Source organism: Chrysoperla carnea, chromosome 2 (assembly GCF_905475395.1).
Source record: "Chrysoperla carnea chromosome 2, inChrCarn1.1, whole genome shotgun sequence".
Classification (NCBI taxonomy): Eukaryota; Metazoa; Arthropoda; class Insecta; order Neuroptera; family Chrysopidae; genus Chrysoperla; species Chrysoperla carnea.
The window spans coordinates 4,699,323-4,720,855 of record NC_058338.1 but is presented as its reverse complement, the minus strand read 5'-3'; the positions used below and the strand labels follow the sequence as shown (position 1 = coordinate 4,720,855).

General features: G+C 28.6%; 1 protein-coding gene across 1 annotated transcript in view; it reads right to left on the bottom strand.

The window, feature by feature from the left end:
• LOC123293634 (tetraspanin-18-like) overlaps nucleotides 1-21,533 on the bottom strand; it is a 43,046-nt gene that overhangs the window by 2,812 nt on the left and 18,701 nt on the right. The window contains exons 4-5 of the mRNA XM_044874515.1: nucleotides 2,967-3,095; nucleotides 1,470-1,544 (exon numbers count right to left, since the gene is read on the bottom strand). Of these exons, the coding sequence (XP_044730450.1) occupies nucleotides 1,470-1,544; nucleotides 2,967-3,095 (204 nt within the window). The remainder of the gene's footprint in view (nucleotides 1-1,469; nucleotides 1,545-2,966; nucleotides 3,096-21,533) is intronic.

Genomic DNA, 21,533 nt, shown 5'->3' with positions numbered 1-21,533 from the left:
ATAAACAAATGAATGCTGCCATAAATATAATAAATAATTTACTAAATGATATTAATGATGAATATAAATTGTTCACTGATTGATTTATATAAATTAATTGATCTGGATATGGCATTATTTGTGATGTTTGATACATAAGAATTAATGTTATTGTAATGATATAATGCAAGTTTGATTTCAATTGATTGTACCAATAACTCCAAATAGATGTGGTTTCTATTATCTAAAAGAAAGCATGCAATGAAAGAAGATGTTAATTTAAGAAAAAAAAAAGAAAGATGAATGTGTTTAGGAAGGAGAAAGTACTTTAAAGGATCTGGGGGGAAATCTAGCTTGCGTTCCAAAATACATACCAGTATAGAAAGACGTCATACGAGTCATTACCCAATCAACTGATCTCTTTTTAACCCCCGAACTAAAAAAAGGGGTGTGTGTCTGTCTGTGGCATCGTAGTGCCTAAACGGATGAACCGATTATAATTTTTTTGGTTTCATTTGAAATATAATTTAACGGAGAGTGTTTTTAGCTACGTTTCAAGTGCGAGATTAGGGTTTCGTAGCCAAAAAACTAAAAAATTGGCGATGATCTTCAAAATCGATTCAGTTTGGAAAAGGCATGACATATAATTTTAACATATAAATAATTACTATGGAAATGGATGGCCAAATAAACATGGCTCAATTCATTTTGAAAAATGAAATGGTAAAATAATTAGGTAATTCAAAACAATAATTCAAAAGAACAAACTCAACTCAAATATTTCAATTTCAATTAAAATATTTCCAAAAATTTGTCCCAAAAAATGATAGCTCTCGAAGTATCCTTTTCATCTCATCTGATGTCCTTGACCATCACTTTGATATTGATTAAGGAAGGAGTGTTATAAGTTTAAAGTGTTTATCTGTGCGTTTGTGTGCTTCTCAGTGACATCGTAGCCCCTAAACGGTCGAACCGACTTGATTGAGAATATTTTATAGCTAAGTTTCCTAAAATCGGCTTACAAGGAATAAATCGCATTTGTCGGGGGTTTTTTAAATTTTGTAAATTTCACTTGTTAATTGTGTTTTGAGAAATACCAGTAATCAATACACGAAAAACAGTTAAATATTTCCATTATCGAATAATTAACAAGGTGATTAATTTCATTAATATTTTAATAATTATTTAATAATAATTGATCATATTAATGTTTACTAAGTTCATTGGTTATTAAATAAAAAATCTATTTTTAAACTAAATGTAAATTAACTACATAATTAATAACTATTTAGAAAAAGTTATAGGCAAGTGTTATAACATACAAGTTATAAGATTGCCACTGTTAAGCATAAACGCTACGACCCATGTGGTAATTATAATTACTTGAAAATAGAAATTTATATAAAAAAAAGTAATAAATGCATTTATTTAAGTAGTCGTATTTTTTTTTAAACACTTAAAGTGTGTATTTTTGTATTTTTATAACTTACTTTATCTTTATTTAGCACTGCAAGTCCACCCGCCGTGATTTCAATTGCTAATATGATGACTAAACAAATTCCATACTAGAACAAAAAAAAAAATAAAACATTAATAAAAATATATAAACATTTAAAATAAAAATAAATGAGGCTTTGTATTTCATATTTAATTTTAAAGCCCTTATCATTTTTAAAATAAATAATAAAAAACGTTTAAAATCTTTTTTAAAAACAAGGCCGCTACGTTATTGTGAAAGCAACTATTGTCTAATACCGGGTGTTTTAAAATTTAGAAGTTATATATCGGGCTCTTCTTTTGTCCTGGTTGGGTTGGATTTATGAATACAAATAGGCCTTAAAGACTTCTGGAGTGAAAAAGTGTTTTCTAGGGGAAGTTGTGGCTTACACAAATGCAGCTCGGTGAGATATTTTGTGAGCCTCAGAGGAAAACACAGAATTTATCCCAAGCATCAATAAAAGAGTTTCTCTCATCAGTGTAAATATTCATATTTTCACATCGTCTTCCTCATTTCAGGGATAAGAAAAATTGATCTATTTTCTAAATTTGTTGGGACACCCAATGAGTTAATATAAATTTAGAATGAACAATAAATTGTTTATTTACAATTTTATATTTGTTTATATAAATAGTTCATTTGAAATTTTATTATTAATTTTAATACCCCACGCGCGTAAAGTTTTTTTTTGTAGAAATTTTACTTTCAAATCACATACAGAATTCTTTGAGTAATAGCAATGAAAAAAGCAATCTCACATTAAAAAATTATGATTCATTTTATCGATTTCTCGTGCGATTTTCAACTTTCGTTTTAAGGTAAATTTTATTGAAATAAAGTGATAGTTTGATCGAATCGGTAAAGGACATTATCGATGAAATTTGATCTGCCAGAACGCGATATTTGGTAGACAGTTGGAAACAAATCTTCATTGCAAATATCGAGTGCTTCGAGTGAAATTTTTTACGTTCTGTCGGGCAATACGATTTTTCTACAATTTAACTTCCTTGATCCAGATGTCACAGAAATCATCGTGCAAAATTAGGGAGTATGGTTCCAGAAGTTGAATGCAAGATTCTTCATCAAAATTTTTCATTTTCTCGGGAAAAAGTGTCAGAAACAATTCGAAGTAGATTGTGATCTGGAATTAATTTTCAACCTAATCATGTTGAACTCCAAGACATCCGCTCCCTTCGCGTGACACAGGCCTCATCTTCAGTATAAACGGTTTCAAGATCCAATTTGCGTAGCAAAAAAACAACCGATAAATGAATGGGCATTACCGGAGTAGACTACAATTTTTTGGAAGAAATTTAATAACTGATGTGAACGGCGTCAAGATCAGGGTCCCGACCAATTTTTTGGACCAAGGACCGGTCGAAAATATTTTTAAAAGTTTAAAGTTTAAAACAAATTAAAATATCTCCAAAATAAATTCATCCAATATTATATGATTTAAATTTATTATTTATTATAGATAGATACGTACCAGAGTGAGAAGGCATTTAGATTCACGCAGTGCACCACAGTACCCCAGGAAACTAACAATAAACATAAACGATCCAGCCGCAATCAGGACGTATGATGCTTGCTTAATAACAGTGGGTTGTGTAAATTCCTGTAATCAAAATTATTATTATTTATTTATTAAAATTTATTACAATATCATTAGATTCTAATTAATTATTATTCATTCTAATTAACGTGTAAAAATATTTTGATATTCGACATATGAAACAAATATTGGCGAAATTTTAGACATGCAAACCATAAAATTGGAAAGAAATAACTAATTTTCATTTCAAGAAAAAGAGACAGTTATTTAATTTTCTCCTTCTTCGCTCCCTTCCTTTCGCTACACGGAATCCTCGTAATACCCTCTCCCCATATTCAAGCCATAACGAATACAATATTCAGCCCTTCCCGTGTCAGAAGCAAAAATATCTCTTTTTTCACTTTTCTTCGGAGGAGACTGAAAAGCATGTTTGTTTTGACTAGAAATAGGAGGAACCTTCAAAGGTTCGGCTTGATTAGTATATGGAAATATTCGTTTCCCATTTTCTGATTAAGCCGATTTTGTTGGATGTGCTATGTTTACTGAATGAATTCTATGTTAGAATCATAAAGTAGGAAATGATAGGACTAAGAGTTGCAATTGGCGAACGAGTTAAAATAAGGAAACATGGTAATTTTCCGAATTATTGAAGTTCTTGTCAAAATATAAACCTGGATATCTTAAGACTCACCAATATGGTTTCGCCATAAGGTTTGTGAATGGTGAAAAATGGAAAAAGAATCTTTTTATGTACAATTCAAGAATAGCACTCGCAGATTATCCCTCATTTTAACGTGAAAACGAGATTTCATAATCTGTCAATATTTGCTTCGAGAATTTTAAATATATATGTAGCAATCATTTTTTTTTTAAAGTCATCCATTAAATACCATAAAACTTCCAAAGAAATAAAAGTAATAAAAAGTTTATTTAAAAAAAATATATAAAAATATTCGGTTCTTCCGGGATTTGAACCCGGTACCTTTTGATTCAAAACATGAACCGCTTTGACTAGGCTAAAAACAATACTACACAGTTGTAAGTTTAAATTAGTGTAAAAATAGAGTTTTAATTCCAATTTTAAAACTTATATATTTTTCGCTAAATTTGCAATATCTTTACCTTTAATAAAATTGATTTTATATATAAATGATTAATTAAAAATGTTTTGTTGTTTATAGAATCTATTGCTTTGTTTTGAATATAAAATATTGTTAAATATCCCATTTCAGTGATATGTATAAAACATATTATTATTCAATAAAACTATTATCGATAACAATCACAGTTTTATCAATAAAAATATAAATATATGTCTCATAGTCTATTATACATAATTTATTTTTGTTTAAATTCACATTTATTTGTCTTGAAAGTAGTAGGTACTATATCTATTGTCTCTGCTTGGAAAATGATGTTCCCTATTTAGTACCAGAAATGAATTTAGGAATACTAAATAATGGCTAAGACAAGCGAGCTTCTTAAGATTATTAAAATTGGGTGAAGTTTTTTTTAAGATAAATCAAAATTATAATTTTTTAAATTTTGATTCAAAAAGTACAAAAATTGATTTTTTGGATATTATAGCCAAATTTGGTCCGGTATGTAAAATCGAAATAAAATTTGAAAAATATGATTTGTAATTATTAGAATTACATACTTGGTTTTGGAAAAATTGGATAAAATTTGCATTTGATGAAGAAAAGTAAATTTTTTTTGGATTTTGTTGACGTCACGAAGTACAAAAAATCGATATTTCGAAGAATTGAGTCAAATTGAATTAGTTTTCTAGAATTAGACAACAAAATTTGAACAGTAGGTATACTTTTTGGCATAGTAGCTGTTGAATTTGTTAAGAATGTACGAGCGCCCAGGAAATTTTGGATAAAAGGCTTGATTTTTTTATATGAAGTTGGACTAATTGTATTCTTATTTTAGTATAAACTTTCCTTGGCGCTTGTACTACCTTAACTATAAGCATTTTCTTAGCCACTCCATAAAATGCTGAATTCTACTATGATGGTCAAATAGAAATACAGTTAGGTCTATGAACTTTTAATAAAAATAAATATATTTATTGAAAATAATGAATATAATAGGTACAATAGAGATGCTAATACAAAGATAATGGAAATATATTTTTCTGAATTTACTCAGATATGGCTGAATTGAATATAAAAGAAAATTGTTTACTTTATATAAATGACATTAAATTTCTTTTTATGTTTTGATTATAAATGATTCTTTGAAAATACTTAATGATACTTGTTTTGTATTGATTTGGTATTGGAACACTTGGAAATTGTGAATGAAAAACGATAGTCCAAAAAAGAATTTACTACGTTTTCCTGTATTTTTATATATATAAATTTCTAGCAAAATCATCAATAACAACAGTTGAGTAGATTTGCTTAAATAAAGCCAAAAATCATCAGGATACTTTTTATGAAAACGAAAAAACATCTCAAAATTCAAGCAGCTAACCTTTGCCACGAGCCACGACTTTATCAAATTAGGGCCACTATTAAATTACAATGAAAATACTAAGAAATCAAATCAATATTTTCTTTTTTTTTACTAATAAATATATTAATATTTGAACAATAATGCATGATGAAATTTAAGAATAATAGATAAATAGTTCTACATGAAAATAAAACAATAACTATTTATGAATTTCAATCACGATATTGATGTTCAAACATTAATTACTTTTTTTTAAATTTCATTTGCTATTTAGGTATTTGAACCCACGCTTCTAATAAATGTTAATCATTTTGGTAAAAAATTAATTTATCCTACAAATCAAATTTTTATTAAAATACGTGATTAATAAGAAAACGATTATAGGTAATTGCAAAGACTTGATAAGCTCCTCCAAAAAATAACTTTGTTGTTTCTTTTACGACACAAGCTCTTATCAGTTTAGACCAGTTCTTAGCCCGAAAAAGGGATGGATATCGTGACACATCTTACATCAATTGTTGGGATTCTTTTAAAACACATGTTAAGTCTACTCCATATCCCTTATTCACAATGCCGCGTTTAGACATTTTAGGCGCCCGCTTAGGTGGCTCAACCCATAAAAAGTTTCTCTCTCGATAAACTAGTAACGTAAATAACTGCTACCAAAAAGATCCGTTTTAAAGAGTGTTATTTACTACAATGTTCATGTAATTTTCTTGTAAAATTGTGGCAATTTGATGATATTTAAAGAGAAAAATTAATGAATTACTGATTAATTAATTAAAAAATGTATTAAAATTTATATATTAGTTATTTATACTTGTTGACATTTTTACGATAATTTTATGAATTTTAAAAAGTTTTTCTAAAGAGAAGATGCATGCAATGGAAATTCGAGATTTTAACCTCTGGCCAGGCACGAAGGCGAACACAATCCATTCAATATGCGATATCATTTTACATTTGATACTTGCCTATTTTCGTTGTTCTTTAGTATTCGCCTTCCTTCATATCTGGCCGCAGAATCATGTTAAAAAACATGTAGATTCTAATTAAATATAATGTTTTTCGCTAAAATAAATGTAATTGCATCTATAATTTTGAAATAAAAATAATTAAAAAAAATCACTAAATGATATATAAGAATTATCTTTGACACGTTTGCACGCTATCTGCTAAGCCAAAGTTATTAAACCCGTTTAATAATGATTGCTGTTGAGATGTTGTGTGAACTCGATCTCTTTGATGACTATATGACATAAACGATCAGGTCATTATCATTTGAACTTGATCGACAAAAAGTAAGATTTTAATGGCCGTAAGATAATCAAGCGCATAAAAGTGTCATCTTTGATGAAATTCCAAGTGTTCTTACGTATCTATTTTTATTTAAATTCGTTGGCAATATCCCGTAAACGGTTTACGGTAAACCACTAAAAAAATATACCTTTTAACATAATTTTTTAGTGTTTTAAGTTTGGGTGTAACTCTGTATTACATATAAATATTTATTTATTTATTTATAATTAAAGAAATGCAACAATAAAAAGAGAAAGAAGGTTAATGACTTTCTCTGTTTAGATAGGTATATATGAAAATGATATGGTCATTTTCAGGTGTATCTTTTCACTTTTATGAATAAATAATTCACTTCATAATCTATCTTTAATCAAATCAGGTAGATATAACTTATAAACCAATAACATACATTTTATAATATTCAGTTTATTACTAATATTTATTAATGTCTAACTGGTACCTGCAACATCGCCTAGAGAATGAATTTGATAGTAACTATTAATGATACGGGGCCTCCGAGCTACAGAGGCCCCTTACATATGCAAGCAAAAATTAGTAAATGTTATCCACAATGTCACTTAAAGGGTCATTAATTAATTACGTAAGCATAGAAAAACTGAAATCGTCTTCAGCTATACATGTTTCAATAAATCAATTTACCGAAAAAAGGCAAGAAAAGTGTATATTTAATTTGAATTGTTTGGCTAGGTCAATTTCTAGGAGGAAGTGATAACTTATAATCAATCAATAAATATTTATTGAAATTTTGTTTGTTTTGTGAGAAATCTTCACCCTTCATTTGGGTCCCCCAAATAATTTTGATACGATGCTCCTCCAAGACGAGCTACGCCACTGATAGCAAGCCTTATTAAAAATTCTGTCTAATAAACATTTTACCATAGTTTTAGCACAGTAATTGAAAAAACCATCCTGTAAAAATCAGTCAGAAACGCTTTAATTAACGAATCATTTTTTTCATTTATTATTGCAAATAATAAATAAAGTATATAAGTATAATAATAATTGTACTATTATTCTGCCAGTCAAAATAATAATGATATAAAAACTCGACTACATAATATTTATAATTGAGTACTAAGGTACAACAGCTACATATATTAACATTGTTAATTGACATGATTAATGAAGTCATACATTTAATACTTGTTATTATTATTAATAATAATTGACCCCGTCATATCACCTTCCATCATTTTAAATTAACTATTTAAATTGATCCAAATATACACCTTTCATAGACTAGAATATGTCTCTATTATATTATTTAAACAATTGTATAATACTTACATGCATATTATTAAGGCTAATTAGTTATTAAGAGACGCAAAAAGTTGTTTAAAAAATCTCTATATATTATAAATGCGAAAGTAAGCATGTTTGTTTGTTTGTTTGTTTGTTTGTTTGTTTGTTTGTTAGGCTTTCACGCTAAAACTAGCGAATGGTTTTTAATTAAACTGTACAGCAATATAGCTCTATACATCAGAATAACATATGAGATATAATTTATAAAAATATTTATAAAAAAATAAATAATTAATTTAATTTGATATTACCATAAATTACAGATTTCTGTAAAAAAAATCAATATAAAATATTTTACACCCATCTTTTCTGATCACACTCAATGAATAATTACGACTATTATACATTTAAAAAAATAGAAAATCATACATATATTTTACCTGTGTAAAATAATCCTTACCATTTTTTCGAGTGTTATAGATAAGGAGATAAGCGAGAGCAATCTTTTTCAATCTTTACTTTTAAACCCAGCGAAGCGGGTGGGTATGACTCCAGTTAAATATATATTCGATTTTAAGAGAAATGTGTTTTTTTTTTAAATAAATCTCTGAGGGAATTCGATTAGCTAACGCATCTCCTGCGTTACGAATTTATAATTTAAATAAAATAAAGTGAAAAATTGAAAATCATAACAGATGTCGAAAATAATTTGATTTAATCGCGAATTAATTTTTCTGTATGCAAAATGTGTTAATTTGATTCTATCGTCGATTAAATTTGCTTGGGATATTATAGCTTTCTCTATTCTGGAGATATATTATTTGAAAATAATATATTATTGATTTTATTAAGTAGATTTATGGGTCATTTTTGAAAATAACAAATAAAAAACATTTGTTTTTTTTTTTAATATAGATATCACGTTGTGCACGTAAATTTAAATATTATACGTAAATAGACACGTCTTTATTTATACAACTGTAAATTTATGAATTTATACAGAGCCGGCTGTAGTAAATTAATATTTCATTTCAAAATTATATAAATTATTATCTTTTAAAAATATTTCAAAATCTCTATTGGTTTGTTTAAGATGTTTCGATATAAAAACGATCAAATGTTACATAAAAACTGAAATTTTGAAGTGTCCATTAATGAGTGTTTAATACGCAATCTGTATTTTCAATATTTGGATCGATTTTAGTCCGTATCTCAAAAACTATTCGATCAGTCATCAAATACACCCGATTTTTGTAATTTTTGGGTCAAAATTACCTTATATACTGAGTTTTATCGAAATTGGAGATAAACAAAATTTCTCGATTTTTTGCAATTTTTTTAAGGGGTACCCCTTTGAAAAAATCGAGAAAAACGCAAAAAAAATGTTGTTTTGGAATTTGATGAAACTCGGTGGATGGGGTAATTTTGATCCAAAAAATTTAAAAATCCGATTAATTTAATGATTGGATGCAGAGTTTCCAAGATATCGCAATATTTGGATCGATTTTAGTCCGTATCTCAAAAACTATTCGACCAGTCATCAAATACAACCGATTTTTGAACTTTTTGGGTCAAAATTACCTTATATACTGAGTTTTATCGAAATTGGAGATGCAAAAATTTTTTCGATTTTTGACCCTTTGAAAAAATCGAGAAAAACGCAAAAAAAATTTTCTTTTGGAATTTGATGAAACTCGGTGGATGGAAAAATCTGGTTAATTTTATGATTGGATGCAGAGTTTCTAAGATATCGCAATATTTGGATCAATTTTATTCCGTATCTCAAAAATTATTCGACCAGTCATCAAATGTTTTTTTACCTTGGTGACATCATCAACCTTTATAAAAATGAATTTAGATCTGTTAAATTGCTTGTTAAATTGTTTTTTTTCTAGTATCGTTGTTAGTAATCTTAACCGGACAGTTTGAAAGATTAAATTAACATCAAATTACATGATTCTCTCTAAAGAAATGCTTTCACTTTTATATACAAAAAAACATTTCTATATCAAACGCCTCGTTGATAAATTATAATACAAAAAAGAAAGATTACTAATTTTCTAAAAAAATTGCAGAAAAAAAGAAATTTATTATTCTATAAAAGTGTTAAATATAATCATCGGTGTAAAATGTTTTCTTTATATTTAATTGTTTTTAGCGTTGACATTTTTAACTTGAAATATTATACAGTTTAGTTAGTCTAGAGCCGGTCATAGTATTTGATAGTCATATCAGAGGAGCTTGTCGGTCGTCATCTTATCTTATAAGCGATCTGAAATTTTTTTAATGATATGTTTAATTAAATGAGAAATAAGTGAAAACAAACAACTGACCGAGTTAACTGTTGAAATACCATGTAAGGACAGTGTTGATTACATTGTCACATTATACATATACATGTCACACATACATCTGATACTCCCATATAAAATTTCCACTTAATTGGCACCCTCACGGGTAAACAGCGATGTTTACGAAAAAATGTTTCAAACAAAAGTTGTCTATTCTTTTATAAGGAAAATTTTTCGCAATTAAACTTTTGCTCTGTGTCTAACGGTTTAAAAGATGGGACCTACGGACCCAAACCTTGACCTCTGTTGTTCATTTGCGAACACGACCACACTTTTTACGTCCTTAGCACGCTGTAAAAATCAGCTTGATATCTCCTTTTGTTTTTAAGTTTTTAAGTATTGTCAGACGGACAGACGGGCAGACAGGCAACCGAAAATGGACTAATTATGTAATTTTATGACCACCTATACGTAACGCTATTCGCCTAAAAAGGCCGGAATTGTGGAAAGACAATTCATGGTTTTTACACCACGATAATGCACCATCCCATACTGCACTCATAATTCGTGATCATTTCGTCAAAAACTCAACCCATATCGTTCCGGAACCACCGATTTACCTGATCTGGCGCCGTGCGACTTCTGGCTGTTCACTTCAAGCTTAAAACACCGCTCAAGGGACACCGTTTTGATACGATAGAGGAGATTCAAGCCGCAGTGAAGACGGAACTGAAAGCAATCCTGGAAAGTGACTACAACCAGTGTTTCGAAGATTGGAAAATCCGTTGGCATAAGTGCATTACATCGGGAGAGGATTACTTTGAAGGGGATGAAAATGATTTGGAAGAATAAATAAAGAATTTTCAAAATAAATACAATGTCACCTTATTTTTTGGGCACAGTAGATTTTTCTTTCAGAAATGACTAAATAAATCACCGCCTGGCTCTATACCTATTTCATATAAAGTATACATCATCACGCATTGTTTTTTTTTTATATAAAATAAGTGCAAAGAAATATTTTGTTGTAAATCTAGCCATTTTGAAGAGAAATTTATATGTAATTATAGTTAATTATTTATACATTAAAGATGAATTTATTTTTAAAGTTAACAAGAGTATCATCTTTTACTAAACTTAGTATAGACGCTGAAAAACACATAGTATGGAATTCAAAATAGATTTTGCGATATAGTATAAGTTTAAGCTATGATCACTTCGATAAAGTAATTCTTAGTAAAAGTTCATAAGTTAATAAGTTTAAGTTAATTTTTCATTAAAAGATATTCTCCAAATTCAAAAATATCGATTATAATAAATATATAATGGTTTAATTTGACACCAAATTAAAGTTTTATTATCAAAATATTCCAATTAAAATTAGTACAAACACAGACAAGGACATTTTAAATTTTTAACTCAAGATCATTAAAAAAATAAATAGTTATACAAGTGAATTTACTTTTATAAAATTTAAATGCAATAAATTAGGATTCCGTAGAGTCTTAATTAAACAATTATGGATTTCTTTATTTTCGCAGTCAATTATATACAATGGCTAAAAAAAATCTACATTCTTGTTCGCTATTTTTAAGTTTAACGTTAGAAGGTAAAATTTTGTCCAAATAAATTTGGTTTTTGTATTTTGATGCTTAGAATTTTAGATGAGATCACGAAAACTTTTGCCATTTTACTTGCTTTTTGTGGTTTAATCAAAAAGTGCAAATATCCACACAAAAAATTGTCTTGTTTTTTTTTATTTTTAAGAGTAATGCGGAACCCGTAACCGAAAGGTGGTTCATTTGACTAGTACTAGTACACAATTATTTTTTAAGAAATTTCCTATAATCGATAAAAAAAATCGCTCTTCCTAGACGTATTTTCACTTTGGGGGATATCTCACATGCACTGCTTGGATGGATGGATTTTACTGAGTTTTTTTTTTGTGGATGTTTTTCGCCCTACATAAGTTTAAAAAAGATTTAATTCAATAGCGTTCTATCATACAAAGAAATTAGTTAAAAAATAGATTTTTCTAAGCGATTTTTCTTAGATTTTTCAAATTAAATTTAACTTCACTAGAAAGACCTACGGATCCTTCAATACTCTGAATAATTGTAACTTTTTTTTTGGTAATAATGGACAATTATTAGTTTCTAATCGACTGCATGTAATTAATATTTATGGATAAATAATTATATTGAAAAGAAATTCGCCATAAATTTTAATTTGTTTCAAGGTGATATTTTTTTTTTTTGGTTAGTTTATTATAGTTTTTGTAGTATAGTTATCAAAGATATCGTTTAATCGCACACAATAAGGCCGATTCTAAATCTTATCGTTCGATTTAATTTTAGTGGCTCGTTCTGCTGGTGCACTAACCACCAAGACAATTTACAAGATTTCCTATTAAGAGGTGTTATTTTAATGTTCAAACCATTTTTGTAATTTAAAGAATGTTTTTTTGTGACTATTTCCTTTTTAGAAATAATATAAAAATGAAAAATTGCGCACCACCAAGTCCATAAATCATGTTCTTATATTCATGGACTAATTGTGACAACAGTGTACAATACTAAGACATTATATCTATATATACTGCAGGTATATATACAAAAGTATGAATCATCACTATATAGTATAAAACAAAGTCGCTTTTTCTGTCCCTATGTCCCTATGTCCCTATGTCCCTTTGTACGTTTAAATCTTTGAAACTACGCAACGGATTTTGATGCGGTTTTAATAGATAGAGTGATTCAAGAGGAAGGTTTTTATGTATAATACATCCATATTATAGTAGAGTAAGGGGTTGAAATAGGGGTTGAAAGGGATATGCTTCAAAAACTAAAAAAGTTGTGCATCGATTAAGCTCAAATATTGACACGATATACAACCAGCTTCAAAGATCTATTGTTTTTATCTACTTTTAACCTTCGGAGGGTAGAAAGGTGTAGCGAGAAAGTGGGAATGAATTATCGAATATTTACAAATATACCTAAGTGGGGTATCAAATAAAAGAGCATGACGTGTACATTACAAAACTGTTATCCCACGCAAGGAAATGTGGAGGGAGGGGTGCAAGTGGGGATGTTGCCCAGCAAAGCGGGTAGTTCACAGCTAGTACTTTTATAAAAGTACCTATGGACGTCATACAAAGAACACATTTCCCAAGTTTCAGGTCTATACGATCAGCGATTTAGGCTGTGCGATGATCCGTCAGTCAGTCATTTAGGACAAAGCATTTTATATATATAGATTGATAAAGTTTCAGCCAGTGCAGAAGTAGGTACCATTTGAAAAATAAAAGTTATTTAGGTTTAAAATCGAGCGTTAGCAAAATATTAACTTAACTTAAGTTCAATTTGGAACAAAATATCGCAAATTTAGTCATCTTAAAATAATTTCTCGAAAACGTTACCATTATAATAAAGTTTCAAAGTTGAAATAAGGTCATATAAAAATAGTGCAAAACTTGTTGATACACTCATGTTCCACGTATATTTTATCAGTAATTACCCGTTGGAAATAAATAATAATGTTTATTTCGTGTCCGGATATGTCCTACATAATGCAAATGATGTTCCCTCTTTACCTCTTATCGAATTTATAATAAACACGGACAATGCATGTTTTGTTGAACTTGTGTTACAATTAGAAATGTGTCACATGCAATTTTCTGCATACTGGGTTAATAAACGTTCGGAAAAGAATAATGGTGTTATAGGGTTGTCTGTTGCCCTATTAGCTCAATTGGTTAAGGCGTAACCAATTCCGTCTGCGGTATGCTTAGGGTAGCGGGTTCGATTCCCGCCATCGCAACAAAATAAATTTAATTAATAGTTGTGATGGGCTGGTGTATTGCATGGTATATGCATGAAGGAGGTGCACTCAGCCTCTGAAATTGAGGAGCTGATAAATTTAATAATCAACGGAAAGGTGGTAAAATTCATATATGGAATCACAATGGGCTTTATAGCCGAAGTGTGTCTTTCGTTAAGCCTCAAATGTCTCGTTTTTTTGGAATGAAAATATCTCTGTTGATAAAATTATTTTTCCAATATGGCTCTTGTTTCAGTAAAATATACAAAGTATTTAAACAATTAGCTATGCTAATTGTTATAAAGCTTGTTTTAATTAGATATTTCTTTGAAAATTTCATTTAAATGAAGAAAATGGTTTTTCCAATTGTTTGTAGTGTAGGTAATTTTCTCAACTTTTTTTTTCAATAATACTTTTTTAATTAGTTGTTTGTTTACTAATTAATAAATGTCTTATTAATGAATCATGTACTTAATGATGTAGAAAAAGTTCGACACGCAGGAACTGCGTAAACAAACTAATTTCACATTAAAGAATAACTAAAATTTGTTACATGTTGAGAAATTCGAACTTTAATATACCTTTAAATAAAGTTTTAGAAAAAAAAAACACTAGACAAATGATTCCACACTAACTTTCATTCCCACATTGTATGTTTGTTTCATTAGAATCATTTTTATGGTTTTGTGACAGCTGTGACACTTTCTGACTTCTTTCCACATTAAAATTTTGGATTTTTCGTTCTGATTTCTCAAAATGGTAGTAATTCTTTAAGAGAGTAATACTTAAACATGTTTTAATTTTTAAATATTTAGACGAATATTTTCTTAAGTTAAGGAAGTTCCCTCACCACTAATAGAAAAAAATAAATTAGTAGAAAATGATCCAAATTTTTAGTATGTTGTAGTTAACGATACATATTATTAAATCAAAAAAAAATTTGGGTGATCTTATCGATCAATTAAGAGAGTAATTAATTAATTAAAAATACACTAAATAACATAGCATGATATGAGGATGGTATGTTATTTAGTGTATTTTTAATTAATAAAAACTCTCTTAATTGATCGATAAGATACCCAAATTTTTTTTTGATTTAATAATATGTATCGTTAACTACAACATACTAAAAATTCAGATCCTTATCTACTAATTTATTTTTTTCTATTACTGGCGAGGGAACATCCTTAAGATAAAAATTCAGGTTTTGGCTTTGGGACAAAATGATTAACTCACTTTCCTTGAGTACGGAATTCGCTTGAAATACTATTACAATTTTAATTACAAGTAATTATACTAAAGTTGTACAAAACACATTATGATGACGGCCACCATAAAAATAACTTGTTAATTTCAAAACACGTAGCACCGATAATTCACGAGTGTTTGTTTGGTGTCTTTTGAAAAAAAATTTATACAAGACATGTTGAATATGACTTTTAGATGTCATACCAATAACTGATCAAACTAATACTAAATTAAATTCATTGTAGAAATTTGAAGAACATAAAAATTTGAATGGATTTAAGAAAATTTTGCATGAAACTTTTTGTAACGTGTTTATAGGACCCAAGGAACATTTAGACAGCTTATCCTAGTCATAAAGAGTCTTAAAGCTCCAGCGGGGAGTCTAAGTAATCCAAAAGTTTTTGAAACGCTTATTTTAGCTTAAAATTGTCATCTATAGTACGTATTTTTGACCGTTGAATGCGAATCTGATGTAAAAATACACGAATTTTATCACGTCCTCCGAAAATCGTACCATTTTTGACCGGAAATTCAACTTTTTTGAAACTGCAAACTAAGTATTTATCGCCCAAACGGTATTTTTGGTCGGCGATTACTTTTTCGATGTCAAATTACACGAATTTTGCCACTTCTTCCGAAAATCGTGCCATTGTTGGTCGAGAAATTATCTCTTTTGGCACCTATAAACACGTTACAAAAATAAATAATATTATCCACTATATTTTGGCACCTTACAAAAATTTCCATTATAATTGGTCCTGAAATCAGATGACTTACAAAAATTTTCTAAATAAAATTTTCGATTTTGTATTTCGGGATGAAAACAATAGCTTCTCTACCAGGAAGTTAAAAAATTGTTTTTAATAATATAAAATGCAGTTCATTTCACTTGTTCGATATTATGATTATTGATTATTAAAATAAATTACTAGTATTGTTCATTCAACACATATACAAGTCATATGTACAAGAATTGGAACAAGTTGTAACAAATGTAAAATGAGGTCATATATTGGCCGATTTGTGTCCATCAAATTACTTTTCGATGGAAAAAATAAATATTATTGTTCTATATATCGGTCGGTACCTATACATCTTCCTATTTAGGTAAATGTGGGTTATATAATAAACTTTTAATGTTCCACTAATCACATATTGGGCGGCAAATTGATCGAAAGGTCCAAATATTTTTGCTAACATGTGAATTTGATCTTAGTTTAGGTTAGGTTATAGTGGCTGTCCTGGGGTGGGACACACTTAGACCATGGGATCCGTTGTTATATCGAAAAAGGGTTGATCGATCCCCGGTCACTACTCCCTGAACCATTTTGAGTTGTTTAAGAACAGCAGGAGTGATTTGACGTCAACGGACTTTAGGTCGTCAAAAAGAGGATGGCTCAAATAAGTCCACCTTTTCATGGCAAGATACATGGACAGTGACAGATAATGAAACGTCGTCTCTTCTTCCTCCACACTGGGACAGCTCCTGCAATAGACGTGATTCACTGTCGGGTCCAGACGTTTAGCATGCCTGCGCCGCAATAGCTTTGCTAATAGAGACCTTTGTAAGCGCAAGATCTTCGGAACGCCTACTTAAGGACTTTCTTTTTTTAAAAGTTACACAGTTTTTGTTCGAAACTTTTTTTGATACGAAGCGTATTTTAAAAAAATACTGTGGCAGTCATTTTGAATGTGATCCCGCACTTTAAAAGTGTATAGAATAAGTGCATTGAATTCTACGGAAAATTTCCGACTTTTTACATGAATTGGTTAGCTGGATCTTGGCTTTGGCTCGAAAAATATAGAATGACCAGTCTCTTGAAGTGGATATAACAAGAAAGAAATGAGTAAAAATTATTTTTAACTACCCATATTTACCTTATTTGTACTTATGTATACAAAAATAATGTAATTAATAATAAATTAGAATTTACAACTTATTTTACATAGAAAATAGAAATGTTATAATAAATATTGTGATCGTTTTACCTAAAAGTAAAAATTCATTACATTTTATTTAAGTTTTTACATAACTTGTGGATTATTTAACCTACTTTAACCATATGTTAAATTACAATTGCAATTATATAGATGTATATTTATTTCATTTAGGCCACAAAAGTTTTATGAATACTTTTTAATTTTTACATTGCAAATTATTTTAGTTCACGAAAATACTCTATTTCTTTACCCTCTTAGGACACCAAAAAGTTTAGTCCGGCACTACCTATTGCAAAAAATCCCGTTAAATATTTATAGTTTGAATATATCATGTATATATCAAGGTATATACTAATTTTAGTCTCAATTTTGTTACGTTTCGAAATATTGATGATACGAGCAAACTTTGGTATATAGGTGTTCATAAAATCGCCTAATTATTTTATTTCCGGTTGTTCGTCCGTCATCACACCAAACACATCAAACAAACCACACCCATTGTCACATAGTTTGTTTACGTACAATAATTTAATGTTTTTACAAAATAATATAATCCAATTAAATCATGTTATAATTTTTAAAAATCCCTACCTCAGTTGAATATTATTAAATGAAATTTACTAATATCTTCTGATTATCATTGGCTACTGGTTATCGAATGATAGTCAGTGAATAAACAAATCTATCAATTTTTGTCATACCTGTAGCTCCCAAACTAGGACTCAGATCTAAATTTGGAAAAGACTTTTTTTCTTGCTCTTGATGAGCTTATTTTGGTAAGTTAGGTTTCTGCAGTTAATAACAGAACATGTTGTATAAGATTGCATTACATAATACTTTTAAACAGAATTTAACTATTAATAAATATTTTTGAATTGGAATTATTTTGATTGTTTTACATTTTTCTTACATTTTACCTATTTATGTTTGATAGATACTTTAATATGTAAATAAAATACATAATTTATACCTACAACATAATTATTTATAAATAGATTCCATACCAATATGAATGCATTTGTAGCAACGTAAATAAATATGTTCTTGTATATTCTAATATTACAATAATTTACTTATATTTTTTAAAATTTTAAGTGAAAGTTGAAATTCAATTCAATTAACGTTTAAAATTATTTAAATTCCTTATAAAATTGAATTTTTTAAGATTATTTATTTTTAATTAAATGATTAGTAGAAGTCCACCTGTGGCTTCATATACATACATGCATTTTTATAACTACCGGGATTTTTTAAAGTCCTTAATTGCGCATATGACGATAAAAAAGATCCAGAACGGAAGTATGTTGAAATGTAAGAAATCTCGCTAAAATAATTATGAAATAACTTGATAATGCCTAAATTGAACACCGGCCAAAGATCGGGTAGTAATTCCTATTGATGACGTCGATACGAGGGCGTACTGATCTCCAGGTGCACTCTGAATCTTGGTTATCGTCATATTCGCAATCAGCGACCTCAAAAACCGCCGAAGAACTAAATTCAGGACATTTTACAAATAATTTGAGGATAATGATTGGATAATTAACAGATTTCTGTAAAAATAGTCAATATAAAATATTTCACGGCCATGTTTTCTGATATACTCAATGAATAATTACGACTATTATACATTTAAAAAAAATAGAAAACCATACATATATTTTAGCTGTGTAAAACAATCCTTACTATTATTTGGAGTGTTATAGAAAATATATAAGCGAGAGCAACCTTTATCAATGTTTACTTTTAAGCCCAGCGAAGCGGGTGGGTATCACTCTAGTAAAAATTATAAATATAAAACCTTATGTTTTGAAATTTCTCGTTTCAGAATTTAAAGAAGACACACAAATACCCTATTTCTAATTTGCTTGGAGTAAATTGAATGCAGTTCAAACTGGCTTGCAATATCTGGATAAAAAACATAAAATTTATATAGTTATTACAACGATGATAGATGGATGATAAATTATATAGACGTTATATTATTATTAGTTCTATTATTATTAAATGAATTGTTTTTACTATAAATTGCATGATTTATTACAATACTAAGTAAGTAAGCAACCACACACAACACAAGTAAAAGGAAATTAAGTAATAAATGTATTGAAATTTATAATTTGTGTGTTATTAGATTATCTCATCTTATCATCACACACGCAAATATACTTATTTTAGACCGTAAGCGAAAACTATTTTCTATTTAGTTACCTTTTTTGTGAATTTGTAACATAGAAAAATGTTATTTGAATTTTATTCGTGTTTTTCTACAACTCTATCTTATATATCAACGATCTCGGAAATATCTCCAACCATTTTCATGAAAATGAGGGGTTTTTGCGGGAGAAAAATCGATCTAGCTAGGTATCATTTTTACAAAAACGTCATTTTATCGGTGTTTTCAGGAAAAACTGAAACTTACACTGCAAAATATGACTCTTTCTGACATCTATTGGTGTATATCGTAGTTAACGAAGTAAAGTACATTAGCGGGATATTCAAATTAAACGGTTCTTATATTTGTGATAAAATTTGTGTCTTTTTTACTCAAAAAGTACCGAGCATTGCTCGGTAATCCAGCTATTATATATTATATGTTAAAAGTTATTGGTTTACAACAGGGTACGTAGAAAAACAGTAGAAAGTTTTTAAATTTCGAAAAGGTTGAAATAGTATATTACACATCTAGGGAGAAAAAATAAAGAATGTCTCAAATTTTGACTTTGCATCGGACAACAAAGATTGGGAAGAAGAGGAATTTATTACTTAGACTCCCGTGGTATATATACTATTTGTTTGTTCCATGGAGGCGGAAAACGGCAGCTTTGTTCACATTTTTTGTTACCAAACTCATCTTTATCAAAGAAAATCATTCATTCATCAGAGTTTCACTTCATTATGAGCTTATGGTCTAATACTATTTGAGTGCTAAAACATACTTAAATGCATACATTTCATCTTAACATTTTCAAAATAAAAACATTTATTTTATCTTGTTTTCAATTATTTTATTTTCTTATAGACGTAGAAATTCTACGAATTTAATTATATTATCACGATTAAATGATTTATTAGTCCTCTTACATCATAAAGATATTGTGTGAAAAGAATGCCTATAGGGTCCGATCTAGCTATTTAGCCGCCCTTTACACTCATCCCATTAAATCTCGAAAACTATTAAGATACTTTTCAAATAAACTGAATTCTTGCCTTTTTGTATTTAAAAAAAATTAAAAATTATTCGTTCTTAAAAAGCTTCTTTCTATTTATGCCGTATTTTATGGTCGCATTGATTTTTTGCATCACATATGCAAAACTTGTCTGAATATAAATTAATTAATTTTTTTAATGAATTAATTACCAACCAATAAACAATTAGTTTTTATCTCTTGTTAAAATAAAAATAAATTATTATACAAAAATTATCAAAGCATAAAAATAATATTATTATGTTTTACGGTTTTAGCTAGAAGTTAATTCAGCTACCTTTAATTACGTTTATTATATACAAGCATTCTTTTTTATAACGCGCTGTATTAATAATACGTTTGAAAATAATTTTGTTCATTGAGATTTTTAGCATTCGTTGCCTACTTTATTTCACTATATTGATATTGTCCAGAGTAGTTATTTATCAAATTTTTTCGAAGAAAGTAGACATTTTTTTTGATAATTTATTCAACAGTTTTGACAATCGTAATTTCAGAAACCAAATTGTTTTAATTTCTATATAAGGCGAAGAAACGAAGCACAAAAAATGATCACAGTTTGAACAGTAAGTCGGATTTTAATGCGGTTTTCGGTATATGATTGCGTCAAGAAATTTTGTGACCTAGTCCGATTTATAAGAAATTAAAAATATGAAATTAGCATAATTAATATGCATTTTATAATTGCATTTTAAACTGACCGTTAATGTTAAATTCCCAATTCGGTGATGAAAATGATTTCATTTTGTTACCCGGGGGTTTTTGGTGTGGGTGAAAACGAATATTGTGACAGAATTGGTCTGAGAGGTACTTGGTGCTCAAGTTAAACGGTTCCTCGTCGTCTAGAAAATTTTTCGGGAAATTTGGTATATAATCGGTTCAAACTTGTTACACGAGAGTTTTAAGGATCGCTGAACACGAATATCGTGACAAAATAGGTCTCAGAGTTACCGGGCGCAACGGTA